Here is a 15,434-nt window from a genome sequence, read left to right as displayed (position 1 = left end):
TGATGACTTACTGTGTATCTGATAATGTATTAGTATTTTCACAAATGCTCCATGGGTATTATTTTATATATCGTCTTTCAGAAAGATTGGCTGCCAGTTTTTGGCTTTTCATTGTATAAAGATAGCTGGTTCAAAAAAAACAAAAAACAAAAGGGAGCTGCCTCAAAACTTAATTTTAGAAAAGATAAAGAAAGTGATGAAATGACAGTCTCGGAAAGGAGGAAACAATTTGCTTCCTCTACCCACATTTATTTTAATGACACACAACACATTTTAGACTGTTTGAATACTTTGTTACAAATGGGTTACACAAATGACCTAGGCAATTCATGTAAAAATTATTAGGTACTCTCTTAAAGTACTTTTATAGTACCTTTTTTTTGTACTCTTTTAATAAACTCTTCAATTAGCATTACTAAGACCTCTGAAAACCTGAAGGAAAGGAGAATAAACCAGTTTTCTAACTGCTGTATAAAGTGTATATTTTCCTTCATTAGTTAGGATTTAGGCATTTCGTTTAAGAACTATTCTGAAACCTAACCTTGATCTTAATGTCAGGTGGTGAACCATGCTGTAATAACGTGAGATGATCTTTTAGTTTTTTAGTAATTAAATGATTCTCATTGCTCTGAAATGATTTGGAATTGAGTTTTAGTTCATTTGAATTATAAATGTGTATATATAACTTTTTTGCTCTTTCAGAATCCACCCTTAAAATCAAAAGCTAAAGATGGAGAAGAAAAGAGAGAAGGAAATTCACAAGAATCAGAGGTCAGAAAAATTCACTATATGATTGATTACAGGGCAATAGTTTAGTTAGCTTTTTTTCATTTGATATGTGGCTGTGATTCTGTATAAAAGTATCATGACCCTTGGTCAGTATTATCACAATTACCTGAGACAATTCTGAGACATCAGTTCTCTGAAGAATTAGTCTGTTCTTTACTGGAAACCCTATGACAGACACACCAGGTGTAGATTGGGAGTGAGGATTGTTAAGTGTTTCTGCAGGGAAAGGGGAGGATAATGGTGTAAGGTGTTCTCAGTCCTTACACAGGGTAGTGTTTTTTGCAGTATGTCTTTTCTTTCTTCCTGTCTGACTTTCAACCAGTATGGAGCTCTAGCTACTATTTACTGCTTCCTGCCTCCGGAATTTTCATCCATCTTAGTGGATGGGACAAGGAGCCATCTTTGGGTATAGGCAGATGGGGGCGGGGGGGAACGGCCTGATCACCAAGGCTTTCATTCTTGTTATCCTCCTTAAATCCTGAATAATAACAATCAGTAGCCATAGGGATGGTATTGTGGACCTGGTATGAGAGTGTAGTGTGCGTTTATAGGTCTTTGGTCAATAAGTGTCCAATAAATGTTAATTTCTTTGACCCTACCTTCCATCTCAAATCTTATTTCTGATAACAAATACTTGGGAGTCCATAATTTCTTTTAATGTTTATGTTTCTTCTCCCTCTTCCTGTTTTTTTTTTCTCCAGAGATGTGAAAGGGCAGAATCTTTAGCGAGAATAAAATCAAAGGCCTTTTCAGTTGTCGTTCAGGTAAGTTATTTCTTCAGTAAGGCAATTTTGGAATTGACTTGATGCTTTTTTAACAATATTTTTATTTTTCATCAAAGTAATACGTGTACATAGTTTAAAAAGTCTAGTAGTACTACAGAGTTTACATAACCCAGCAGTCTCCTGCTGTGCCACTTCCACCCCTGTATTCCTAACCCATCTTCAGTTTTTTCTCTTTTAGTTCTCTCTTTTGGTATTTACCTGGAATTTTGATGCCTTTGCTTTTTATTGTCTTCCAGCTTTTAGTATGCCTGATCATGGAAGGTTTTAGGATTTGCTCTGTATCCCTTGAGTTTTGAAATGTCATGATAATAATGTAAGTTGGTGTGGGTCTTTTTTCCATCATTGTCCTTGGCTGTCATGGCAGGCCCTTTTGATCTGATAGCTTTCAGTTCTGAGAGCTTTTGTATATTGTTTCTTTGATAGTATTTGCTGCATTTTTGCTCCTCTTGAATTTTTATTTTTCTTTTCTGTTTTCAATATCTGTTTTCAGGGAGATTGCTTAAACTTTGTCTTCTGAGCCATTATATTGAATTTTTTATTCTGACTTTTTTTATTGCTAAGGGTTTTTTTTTTCTTCTCTGAATCTTTTCTTTAAAAAAATATTTTTTTCTGATGCGATATCTTTATCTTTTCTCTCCTTGAGGATGTTTATTACAGTGTTTTGAAGTTTGTGCCTTTTCCCCCAGAGTTCCTGTTTTTGTTTATTTTGATCTCTTTCATTTTGGTGGCTTTTTTCAAATATTTAAAGAGCCTCAGATCATATTTAAGAGTTGTCATGTGGAGATACGACTTTTTAACCTCAGTATTTCTTTTTGTTGGATCTCATCATTTTTACCAGAGAGCAATCTTCCATTCCCTTGTCTGGGGGAAAGAAGGGTAAATAAGCCCAGCCACCAATGTTTTGGGAGCCTACAGAGATAATCAAGAGGCTTACCATTTTTTATGCAGGTTTCACTTAACTTCCCTATTTTCAGTAAGAAGCGTTCCTCAGCTGTACCATTCCTTAGGCCTACAGCTTCTCTGGCTTAGCCTTTCCAGAGAGCAAGCCTCCTGTTTTCTATAGGAGGTCAGTTGTGTAGTTTTGAGGTTGGGAAATGAGACACTATTGTTTTTGTAGATTTTCAGCATATCTACCATTTTTTTAGATCCATTTCTGATGATTCTAATTCCTGATCCACTTGGATCACCTTGCTGTATAATAATTTTCTCAACACAGGCAATTAGATTTCAGATTTCTTCATTCTGTTAAGTCAGCTTTCACTGTTCCTGCTACTAATTTTTTTTTTTAACAGCTGCGTTGTTTTCTCTGTTTTGTGAGTTTATTCAAAAATTTTCTTACTATCATTTTAATGATAAATTTATGTAATTAAGCCCATATTTTTTCCCGGATTGTTTTCATGAATCTAGGAGTATCTTTATTTTGTGGGAAGTTACTATCATTTTCTAGTCGTAGAAATGAAAAGGAACAAATAAAAAATTAAAAGTGGTTATAGATTAGTTAAGTGTTATATATTTGTTATTCCACAGTAAATTGAGTACAAAATATTGTTGAATGAAAGCACCAAGGACAATAAGTTAATTAATCCAAATAGTTTTAAACCAGAAATGTTCCACATTATATAGTGCTAATTGATGTTTAATGTGAATCTTAAGACATTATGAGATTTAATCGTAATTCCCATAAAGTGTTACAAGAGTGCATCATAGCATAGCTGCAGGTTTTTTCTTTATTGAGGTACAGTTAACATATAATGCCTGGTAATTTTTTAATAATTGTTCATACCTAGATTTCAGCATTAGCTAAAAACTCCTGTAAGGACTCTGCTTAAGCAAGTAAGGGAATTCACTGATAATAACTAAAATGTCCTTGCACTGTCCCTCCATTTCTCACCTTTTATGTTGCTTTCACTGTCGTTCCTGACAGCCAGCTTTGCGTGTTCCCAGTTTTAGGTTCAATGGAAAGGGAGAATTTGCCTTCCTAATAGTTACACAGAATTCTAAAATTGAGTTATGATAGAGATCACATGCCCACCCCTGAACAAATCAGTGGCCGTGGTGATGTGAAACTTCTGACTATATCAGCAGCACGTCTCTGGAGCCAGGCATCAAGTGGTTCCAGTCAAAACACATGGTGGTAGCTAGGGAACATAACTGTTCTTACAAGAAAGGGGCAATAGGTTAGTAGACAGTAAGGAACAGTACTAATCCTTTACACCTGTTTCCCAATCATGCAACGACAACTGCATTTAACCCAACAACTACATTTCTTACCCAATTTGAGTAGATGGTGATGACAGTTGCAGGGAGCCTTTCCTGTTGTAAAGATAAAAGAGTATATATATATGCAACAAGTATTAAGCAAGCCAGGATAATGATAAAGTACTTTATGACTTTTATTTTTGCTCATCTTTGTGTATTTTGTCTTTTCCTAAATTGCCGGTCAGTAGGATTCATTTTGTGATTCATTGTCATTAATTGGATTTCTAACTTCTAAGGCATCCAAGTCAAGAAGGCATCGTCAAGTCAAACTTGACTCTTCTGACTCTGATTCTGCATCTGGTCAAGGGCAAATCAAAGCAACTAGGAAAAAAAGAAACAAAGAAACCTTGAAATCAGGAAGGAAGACGTCCTCCAGAAACAGAGGTAACTTCTTAAAAAAGTCTTTTTGAGACTCAACAAAGGATAATGGATCTTGTTTACAACCTCCCCTCCCTGTTTTTTCTTTATTAAAAGGGATTAGATACTTGTTTGAGAACTTTGTGAGATTTAATAAATAAATTATCTTAGATTCTTAGAATCTTACTGCTTAAACTTACGGACCCTAGGAATTATCAAATTCATCGTTTCATAGACGTTGAAATTTAGGTCCATACGGATTAAATAACTTGTCCAAAAGTGAAATAGCTATTTATAGAATCAGTCTAGAGTTATCCAGAGCATCCTTTGTAAGTACTTTTTGTGTGTGAATTAAACTTATATGTAGAATTAGGTGTAAGTAATACATTCTGTAAACCATATTTCCCTTTAGCTGCATTAATTAAGCTGTACCTTTTCTTTTAAAATAGTGAGTCTATAAAATTAACCTTGGTATTTGATTCTTAAAGAAATGACTATATATTTTAATAGTTTAATTTTTAAAAAATTACATGAGTAATATAGATTCACCATACGTAAAGTTGGAATCTGATTAGCAGGCTCAGGAGAAAAAAAGAGGCATTAGAAACATTCATAAATATTCAGTGCCTAATATAAAACACACTCCCAGGTACTAGCGCAGTATATAAAGATATGTTACGGCCTTTTAACATAAATGTTTTCCTTCCTATATTGAGGCAGTGGAAGGAAAATTGAGGTTAAATACCTTTAACATAGTCCAGATATGATTAAGTTCGGTAACAGTTGCTTGAAGTATACTGAAAGTTCAGAGGAAGAGATAGCATATTTGTTAGGGATAATCAGGAAATACTTCAAAAGCAGAATTTCTTAGTTCTTTTTACAAGGCTGGCAGATACTGGGAAGAAACCTGTTAGACCCATCTCACTTATAATTATTACTGAAGAAAAATCCTGTTATATACATTGAAAACAATCCCAGCTGTAAAACAACTTGACTGCGTGCATTTTGTTCCAGAATGCAGGGATGGTGGAATTAGGAATCTATCAATATAATTTGCCATACAAAAAAGTTAAAGGGGAAAATGTGAATTCAGTTTAATAGTTACCCAAGAAGACATTTGATGAAATATGGCATCCATTCTTGATTAAAAAAGGAATCCTCTAGATTAGGGGGTCACCAAACCTGTTGTAAAGGGCCTGATGGTAAATATTTTAGGCTTCATAGGCCATATGATTTCTGTCACAGCTATTCAACTCTTCCATTGTAAGGCGAAAGTAACCACAAACAACATATAAACAAATGAGTATGTTCCAATAAAATTGTATTTACAAAAACAGGTGATAGGCCAGATTTAGCCTGGGCCCATAGTTTGTCAATCTCTGCTCCAGATAAAAACGTAGTTGGTTATATCTTTAACTCAATTTTAAAAAGTATGTGTGTGAGTGTGTGTTATTTGACAAAAGGCCACCTCATGTTCGTTGGTAATACGTAGAAGTATCAGTTGTATTTAATATTGGCTGTTAATGTAATTAGGCAGGAGAGTGAAGTAAGACACGATTTCAGAAAGATCATAAAATTATCATGATTTACAATGACTGATTTTATGCATAAAAATATCTTAAAGAAAATTCACTGGAAAAAACATAGGAACACAAAATTTAGTAAGGTAGGGGATACTATTATATACCTTACAGAAATTAAGAGGATAATAAGGAAAAATTATGAATACTTATATGCCAGTAAGTTAGTTAAGTTAAATAAAATGGATATATATTTTTTAAAAGACACACATTTCCAAAACCAACACAAGAAGTAGTAGTTCTACATTTACTAAAAAAAGTTAAATTCCCAGATGGCTTTGCTGGAAATTCCAGAAACCATTTAAGAAAGGAGTACTATGCTGTTCTTTCAGAAGACACAAGAAGGGACACTTCCCAGCTTATTGACATTTTAAGAAACACAAACATGAACATAAATACAAAAATTTTTATAAAATATTAACAAGTTGAATCCAACAGTATATTAAAAGACAATACAGTAAGACAAACTTGGGTTTATCCCAGGAATATAAGGCTGGTTTATTTCTTTAAATATTTTATTTAAGAAATAAACCAGCATAATTTACCATATTAGCAGAATAAAGGAGAAGGACACTATATAATCATCTCAGTATATCGAGCCAAAATACTTGACAAAATCCAGCATCTGTTCATGATAAAATCTCTAAGAAAATTAGGATTAAAAAGAAACTTCCTCAACCTGATAAAGGACTTCTTTGAAAAACTACAGCTAACATCATACTTAATGGTGAAACCATACTTTCCCTCTAAAATTGGGAACAAGGCAGGGATGACTGTTCATTGCTCCTCTTATACATCATACCGGAGGTCCTAGCCTGTGAAGTAAGGCAAGAAAAGGAAATAATAGATATTTAGATTAGAAAGGAAGAAATTTGTGTTTGCAAATGAAATTATTTTTTACACAGAAAATCTCAAAAATTCTACACAGTAGTTACCAGAACTAACAAGTGAGTTTAATGAGGTCACTAGGTACAGGACTAGTATTTCTGTCTACGAACAATGGAATAATTAGTAATTAAAAAAAATATTAAAGTGTAATAACACAAAAACCACAGAATAGTTTGGTATTATAGGTAACAACATATGTGCAGGATCTGTATGCTGAAAACTACAAAACGATGAAAGGAATCAAAGAAGATTTAAGTAAATGGAGAGATTATATAGTCTTCATGGATTAGAAGACCAGTAAAAAGTCACCTAATCCCATATTGCTCTGTAGATCAAATGTAATCCCAAGAAGAAATCCCAACAGTTACATAAATAACAAGCTGATTTTTTTTTTTAAGATTTTATTTATTTATTTGACAGGGCGAGAGAGCACAAGAAGGGGGAACAGCAGAGGGAGAGGGAGAAGCAGGCTCCCTGCCAAGCAGGGAGCCCGACGCAGGACTCCATCCCAGGACCCTGGGATCATGACCTGAGTAGAAGGCAGACGCTTAACCATCTGAGCCACCCAGGCGCCCCAACAAGCTGATTTTTAAGTATATGGAAATGGAAAGAAACTAGAGTAGCCAAACAGTTTTGACAAATAACTAAACCTTCAGAAATCAAGGCAGTGTGCTATCTGCAAAAAGGTGGACACATAAGTCGATGGAAAAGAATAGAGAATCTAGAAATAGATTTGTACTCATATGATCAATTTTATTTTTGACAAAGGTGCAAAGACAATTCAGTGGAAAAGATAGTCTTCAATAAATAGCTCCGATACAATTTTATATCCATATGCCAAAAACAGATCCTCAACTTACACCTCTTATCATACATAGAAATTAACTTAAAATGGATCACAGACCTAAATATAAAAACTAAAATCATAAAACTTAAAGATGAAAACATAAAAAACGTGGTCTTGGTCTTGGATTGGGCAAAGATTTTTTATATATGACATAAAAAATACAAGCCATAAAAGAAAAAAATTGATAAATTTTGGACTTGCCTCAAGTTAAAATGAAAAGACAGACCACAGAGTGGGAGAAAATATTTGCAAAATACAAACCTAATAGAGGTCTTGTATCCAAATATATAAAGAACTGTCAACCCTTAGTAATAAATAAACAACCCAATTAATAATGGGCAAAAGATTTGAACAGATATTTTAAAAAGAATACGTGCCTGGCAAATAAACATCTTGAGAGATGTCTGACATCTTTAGTTATTAGGAAATGCAAATTAAAAGCATAGTGACATTCCGTTACCCCCTGTCGCAATGGCTACAAAAAACAAAAAACAAAACAAGAAAATGGACAATAACGAAAGCCGATGAGGACACAGACCAGTTGAGCCTTCGTACATTGCTGGTGGAATCCAGAATGGTACAGTCACTTGGGAAAACTGTTTGGCAGTTTCTGATAAAGTTAAACACACACTTACCTTATGATTCATACTCCTTGGTATTTACCCAAGAGAAATGAAAACTTATGTGTATACAAGTTTATAGTGGTTCTGTACATAATTTTGTGAAAAATTGTAGCCAGCCTAAATATCTTCAATTGGTCCTTGGATAGACAAACCATGGAATAAGTGTTCAGGGGATACTACTCAGGAATAAAGCAGCTGCTGATACATGTAGTAGCATGGGGGACTCATGTGCCTTGTGCCAAATAAGAGAAAGAAGACAGACACAAAAGGCATATGAGACAATCTGGAAGAGGCAAAATTTATAGGGGCAGAAAACATATCATAGGTGGCTAGATACTGAGGGTGGAGGGCGGTGTTGACTGCAGAAGGGCAGGGAAATTTCTGATATGATGGAATTGTTCTGTAGTTTGGTTGCAGTGGTAATTGCACAACTGCATTTGTCCAGTCTCCTAAATCTGTACATTGAAAATGGTGACTTTTATTTTGTGTAAATCAACAAGCCAAACAAAACCAAACCAGAGGACATGAGGAAAAGACTGATTAATTTGATTATATTTAAAAATTAACTTCTGCAAGATTGTTTTTTCTAAGGTATCAAAGATAACTTGGGTTTTGAAAGCTGCACAAGCAGTTTTTATTAGTAATCAACCTTCATACAAGTGCAGAGAGGTCAGCTGGCCAAGCTGCTTTCTTAAACACCTAAACAGGTTTTTGTTTTGTTGTGTTGTGTTTTTATGTGGCTGAGGAACAGAGGAGGAGCAAGTGCAAGATAGGAAAGAAATTAAATGAAGTTTCTTTTCATCTTAAATTATTTGGCAGATGTAACTTACAAAATATCAGTTCCTTCACCAACTATATTTTATTACTTAATGTAGTTTCCTAAAACATTTTCATAAACTCTGAAATTAATTTTTAAGAACTGGTTCCTTATCACATCCGAGATTTATTATTGAATTTACCTAGGTGTGTTAGGGAGGATTTAACCCATGAGAAAGAAAGTGTAATAAGATATCTGAATTCACGTCTTCAGTTGTAACTCAGCTATTCTGGCTCACCAGCTTTGTGGCTCAGAAGGTATTGTAAATACTTTGAAGCGGAAGTGGTTTGTTATTCGATATCTTAAAGATTCAAGTACTTCGTAGTTTCTCTTTAATCAAAATTTCATTTCCTTAAAGTGGAAAGGTATCTTTGATTTCATGCTTGTTTCAAAAAGAGGCACCTTATACTCCCCAACAGTGCAAAAGAGCTTGCAAAACTATTTGCAGCACATATAGTAAGGCTAATTTTAGGGGAGCTCTTATAAATTAGTAAGAAAAAGGCCACCACCCAGTAGAAAAACTGGCTTGGGAGGTGAGTAGGCAATTCACAAAGTGCAGTCAGTCAACATGTATATGAAGATATATTTACTGTCAATAATTCAAGGAATGTAAATTAAAACATGATTTTATATAACTTATTAGATTATCAAAGATTAAGGATAAGTGAATACCCATTGATAGCAAAAGTGTGAAGAGGTAAAATCTGAATTTTAAGTGGGAGTATAAATTGGCATATCCTTTTCAGGCAGCAATTTGGAATCATCTGTCAAAATTTTAAAAGTACATGCCTTTTAATGTAGCAATTCAATTTCTAGGAATTTATCCTTTACAAGTGACAAGAACACACAGGACATTCACTGTAGGATTATTTGAAATGGCAAAGACTAAACAACTCAAATGTGTAACATTGAAAAATTTGGTACATAAAATTGTTAGCCCATACAAAAGAATATTTTGCAATTATTAAAAATCTGGAGAAAGTTCTGTGTATACTGACATGAAAATAGGTCCAAAATATACCAATGCATTGCTTAGTGAAAATGTCTTTTTAAAGAAGAGTATGATTGCATTTCTGTTCATAAAAATGAACAGTAGGGGCACCTGGGTGGCTCTGTTGGTTGAGCGTCCAATTCTTGGTTTTGGCTCTGGTCATAATCTCAGGGTCATGAGATCCAGTCCCATGTTGGGCTCCATGCTGAGCAGGGAGTCTGCTTGTCCCTCTCTATCCCCCCTGCTTGCGCACACACACACATACACACACACTCTAAAATAAATACATAAATAAATAAAATCTTTAAAAGATACATATGTAGACATAAACACAATGTTATATCATTAAGGAAATCTAGAAGCCTATTAACAGTGGTTAATTCTCAAGGATGGGATCATGAGAAATTTCTAAGTCCATGAATTTCTCTAATGTTTGAATTTTTTGTGCTAACTATATGTTACTTTACTAATCCAGAAAAAATCCAAAGTTTTTTTTTACTAAAAAAAAATAAATGTAACAGTACTTTCATAGACTTAAGACACATATAGGAATTGGCATGAAAAAAGGCAGGGTAGTTGGAAGTATAGAGTGACTCCCATTTTGCCCGGAGCTACTATTAATGTAGAAAAATATGTTGAGGATAGTATTTTGACCAGCTCTGAGTGGGGGAACCGTTAAATTTGGTAGGCAGAAGGGAGTCATCTGACACTTCTGAGCAAAAAAGTGGTATGACCAGTTTTCTTTGAAGAAAATCAATCTGGGAGTAGTATGGTTGGTAGGTGAGGACACACTGAAAATTGGAACACTAAGTAAAAGGCTGTTTAGGAGTAATGAGCATCTGGCCAGGTGGTTGTAGGAATTAGGCAAGCAGACGAACAGATATGAGAGCCAATGTCTATAACCAAGCATAGATGTAATGTAGCTGTATGTAACCAAATACAGAGGCTGATGGAGAGGGATGAGACGAGGATGCTTAATGCCTAAGCAACTGAAGGAATGTTGGTGCCTTTGACAGAAATAAGGACCACAGGATGAAGATTTCATTTGGGATAGAATTTGTCGCAGTCTGCCTTTCCAGGTTCAATTCCTGTAATAGATGTCTGGCAATAAAAAGTGCTCGGATTTACCTAAGTTTGCATTATTTAAGCTTCGGCTGTATGTGTTCTCCATTCCTAGACTATAGCATGCACGTTTCTGGAAGGACATCAGTAATAGTAATGATGATAGGATGGTGGAGAGGATAGTAGCCATTATTTCTGCCACACTTAGTATCTGCCACACTTCTTTCACGTGTCCAAGGTCATGTCCTTTATTAGCATGTCCTGGCTAATAAATGGAGCTGAGATTGGAATAGCATTGTGCCTGAATCCAAGCCTGGATCTTTAACTGCTATGTTTGCTGTTCAGGTAACTGGAAATGTGGGTCTGGAGCTCATATTAGACATGCAATTAAGTATGTTGTATTTTAACTGCATGTCTGGTAACCATTTGTTTTAAGATTGAGCAATAGTCTCTTAGTTATAATTGTATCCCACACTGTTAGCTTTGAGCATAGTAAAAACCATCTACCTGATACCCTCTAGGGAGTTAGTTTTGTAATAACTAAGGTTAATGATTTAAATGTGAAAATTTGCTTTTTAAAAGTTTAATTATTCTGGTTAATATCTTTGTAAAACATTCTTCTCTATTGCTTGTTTTCTACAATGCACATCTATCATTTTTATAATTAGAAAAATACTAAAATATATTTTATGCTTTCCTATTTTCTAGAACAGTATATCCTAAACATAATTTAATTTTCTCTTTATGACTCAGGGTTATCATCATAATGATCATATCAAAAAATATCAAGTGTGTGGGGAAGTTTATCTTTATACTTACATGGCCTCATGCTGCAGTACTTTGTCAGTTTTTATGTCTTATTTTTTAAAAAGTTTTTTTATTACGTTTGTTGTGGTAGATGTCTTCTTTTTGTTGTCATTGTGGCTTATAGCAATTTTTTTGCCCTTTTGCTGCTGCTTAACTGTAATGGTTTGAGAAACTAGTTGGCTGTTCATTTCAGTTTTATGTAAAATAAATGTAATCAGGTTCTGGATAAAGGCCTGAGGAACATACTGGTGACTGAAGTTCATGAGCTTTATTTAATATGTGGACTTTGAGATAAATATCTGAAATTCTATGTGCTTACTTCCTGGTTCCTGGCTGCATGGTAAGTGGGTGAAGCACTGTATTTGTTTTTAAGAGCTTTTAGAGAACATTGCTTTGTATTTTTTAAACTTAATGTAGAGATGCATCTCTAAAATGTAATTAATCATCATGTGACTAGATGAAGACTTCTCAACTGTCCTTTTTTTTTTTTTTTTAAAGATTTTATTTATTTATTTGAGAGAGAGAAAACATGAGTGGGGGGCAGGGAGAGGGAGAAGCAGACTCCATGCTAAGCAGGGAGCCCAATGCGGGGCTTGATCCCAGGGTCCTGGAATCATGATTTGAGCATAAGGCAGACACCTAACTGAGCCACCCAGATACCCCTCAGCTGTCCATTTCTAACTCAGAAATCCTTACCTTGACATTGTTGGATAGAATCTTTGAAGTTGTAAATGTGGATTTAGAGAAAAATCATTAATAGTGGATATGGATGGACATGGCTAAAAGATTGTGAAGAACAGTGTCAGTAACTTTGGGTAGATTGTACTGATAATAATTTTGTGAACTGGAAAATTTTATAGGTTCAAGTTTTAAAAAAATGTGATTAGATATAAAAAGAGATTTCCTAAAACATCTGCCTCTTAAAAATCATGTAATAAATTATTGTAATTAGTATTTATGATTTGCAAGTAAAGGTAAAATTCTACTTTAATGACTTAATGGGAAACTGGTATTATTTTATTAAATTTAAATTGTATTTAAATGGAAGCTTATTGCTACAGTTTACTCAACTCAACCTTAGAGCAATCTGTTCATTCCATAAACTCTATACCCCATTAAGATCTCAGCATATATGTGTTCAGAGCAGAAATTTTAAGTTTATTTTCATTTAATTTCTTGCCTTTTGAGAAGTGCTGACAGGTATGTACTAACATATGTGCTAAATGAAATACTGTGGTATAAAATCATTCAATCCCTATTTAATCATTTAATAAATATTTATTGAGCCCCTGCTTTATGCCAGGCACTTTTCTTTCTTTTTTTTTTTTTAAGATTTTTTTTTTATTTTTTTATTTAACACAGATAGAGACAGCCAGCGAGAGAGGGAACACAAGCAGGGGGAGTGGGAGAGGAAGAAGCAGGCTCACAGCGGAGGAGCCTGATGCGGGGCTCGATCCCATAACGCTGGGATCACGCCCTGAGCCGAAGGCAGATGCTTAACCGCTGTGCCACCCAGGCGCCCCGCCAGGCACTTTTCTAAGTGCTGGGAATACACTAACTTAAACCAAAGTCTAGGCTTGTGAAACTTACATTCTAATGGGAGGAGGCAGACCATAGAGAAAAAAATTAACATATAATATAATAGATCAGGTGGTAAAAGTATTGTGGAAAAGAATAAGGCAGCATAAGGAGTGAGAATGTATGTGGGTGTTACTGTTGGGACCTGAAAGTTATGTGCTAAATGAGACCTGATAAGACAATGGTATTTGATAAATTTGATTAGGCTATTTCTTTAGGCACCAGAAGGTTGATGTGGAAAAATATTTTGGAAAATGGTAAGTCAGTGGCAAATTATGACTAGAGAAATCTATCTCGTAAAGCAGATGTAGTGAGAAAAGATAGTATACATTCAAAAACAAGGCTATTACCTTTAAAATTACATCTGTGATTAGTTAATATAGTTGAAGTAAGGCACACGGTTATTCCCTGATATCTACAGATAAAACCCATGATGTGTGTGATAAAGCTTGAGTAAAATATTCATGTTTGGCTAATTTCATTTTTTCCCTTTTCCTTCATTTTCTTTAATGGAAGAATTAGATTATTTTCAAAGCAGAGATACAAATATAATAATACTTAAAATAGAATGTATTATAAAATGCATATTTCTCTTTACCATTATAATTTTAGCATTTAGTTTAAATATCTAATTTTTATGTTGTTGTAGTAATGACATTTTGTGTAAAAATTTTTCTCAAAGATTAACATTCTTTGTTTTTGTATGAAATAATTTTCCCAACTATTTCCAGATGACCTGCAGAATGTACATAAAGAAGATAAATCATTAAGGCTGAGTATGCCTGTAATTACAGAAGAGGAAGAGGACAATGAAAGTTTTAGTGAAGCAGGTACAGATGAAATTTTGTCAAATATTGATGGAAAGTTCTGCTTGGAGAGCAGTTAAGATTTGGAACCCTTAAAGAGCATGGTGGTTAGCTGTATGTTCTTGTGATGCTTTTTCCTTTGACATATTGGAGAATTTTAGTATTAATCATGACACTTCAAAGTAAATGTTACTACAATAAATAAATGGAAAGGAGAGATAGTGGTCAACTGAGGTGAAAAGTGAAGGATTGGTAAAATACCATTATTAGTACGTGAATATACCTCATCATGAGGATGTCTGGAATGTATTCCTAACAAAGAGCAAGGTTCACAAAATACAAATTTCTGGATATAACTTTAAAAAGATTTTATTGTTAAAAAATAGTTATTTCAAATTCGAATGTAAAATTTTCACTTGTAGAATGATTGTAACTAAATAGTTGTAAATTGCGTGACATAAATTAAAATGGCTATACCTTTTAGTGTTATAGTTTTCATAATTTGTAGTGTTTATTAAACAACATTTTAAATAATCTTGTCTCTAGTAATAATTACAGTATTACAGAGAATAAGTTATATTTAGCAGGCTAGGCTTGATAATTGGTAATCCATTAATGATAATGAAGATAATGTGTGTTAAGAATAATGCTTAATGACTTTTTTTTCATTTGGCTTTTTATTCATTCAGCAAGCATATCCTGAGTGCCTGTCGTGTTTCAAACACTTAGCTGTATACAGGGCTATAAAGATATATACTACTGGAATTTAAGAATCATTTTATTTTGATCACAGTTATTATAGATCTGATCTGAGTACAGTGACTGGCCCATAGTGGACTTAAGTAAATACTTGTTGAATGAATCAGATCAGCCTGTGCCTTCAAGGACCTTAGAATCTAGTTAGGGAGAAAACCCAGTTCGTTATGGTAGAGAGAAATGGTGTAATAGAAGTATATGGAAGACAAAGAATAGACATTTTACAAGGAATATTTGTTCCTTCAGAAATGTGAGTGCTTCTGTGATTTGCTTTTGTTAGCATAAAAGTAGTCCTTTACCATCTTGTGATGAGTTTTAGACTGTAGTTTCTTTCCAGTCTTGATTGGTGGCTTTTTTTGTGAGTAAACAGTTAAATACACATACACACCTTTCTGGCTCTTTGGCAAGTCCCATTTTAAAATCTGTTAGTTTGTGATTTTTAAAAATTTGGTTAAATTATAATGACATATGCATATGACTTAATTCAAA

The 15,434-nt window shown here is 34.0% G+C and overlaps 1 protein-coding gene across 1 annotated transcript in view; it reads left to right on the top strand.

The window, feature by feature from the left end:
* SNAPC1 (small nuclear RNA activating complex polypeptide 1) overlaps nucleotides 1-15,434 on the top strand; it is a 28,930-nt gene that overhangs the window by 9,459 nt on the left and 4,037 nt on the right. The window contains exons 6-9 of the mRNA XM_008701161.2: nucleotides 703-771; nucleotides 1,491-1,553; nucleotides 4,070-4,217; nucleotides 14,115-14,213. Coding sequence (XP_008699383.1) covers nucleotides 703-771; nucleotides 1,491-1,553; nucleotides 4,070-4,217; nucleotides 14,115-14,213 — 379 coding nt within the window. The remainder of the gene's footprint in view (nucleotides 1-702; nucleotides 772-1,490; nucleotides 1,554-4,069; nucleotides 4,218-14,114; nucleotides 14,214-15,434) is intronic.

The sequence above is a fragment of the Ursus maritimus genome, unplaced genomic scaffold (genome assembly GCF_017311325.1).
Source record: "Ursus maritimus isolate PB19 unplaced genomic scaffold, ASM1731132v1 scaffold_25, whole genome shotgun sequence".
NCBI lineage: Eukaryota > Metazoa > Chordata > Mammalia > Carnivora > Ursidae > Ursus > Ursus maritimus.
The sequence above is the reverse complement of the archived record's forward strand: the minus strand, read 5'-3'. Positions and strand labels throughout refer to the sequence as shown.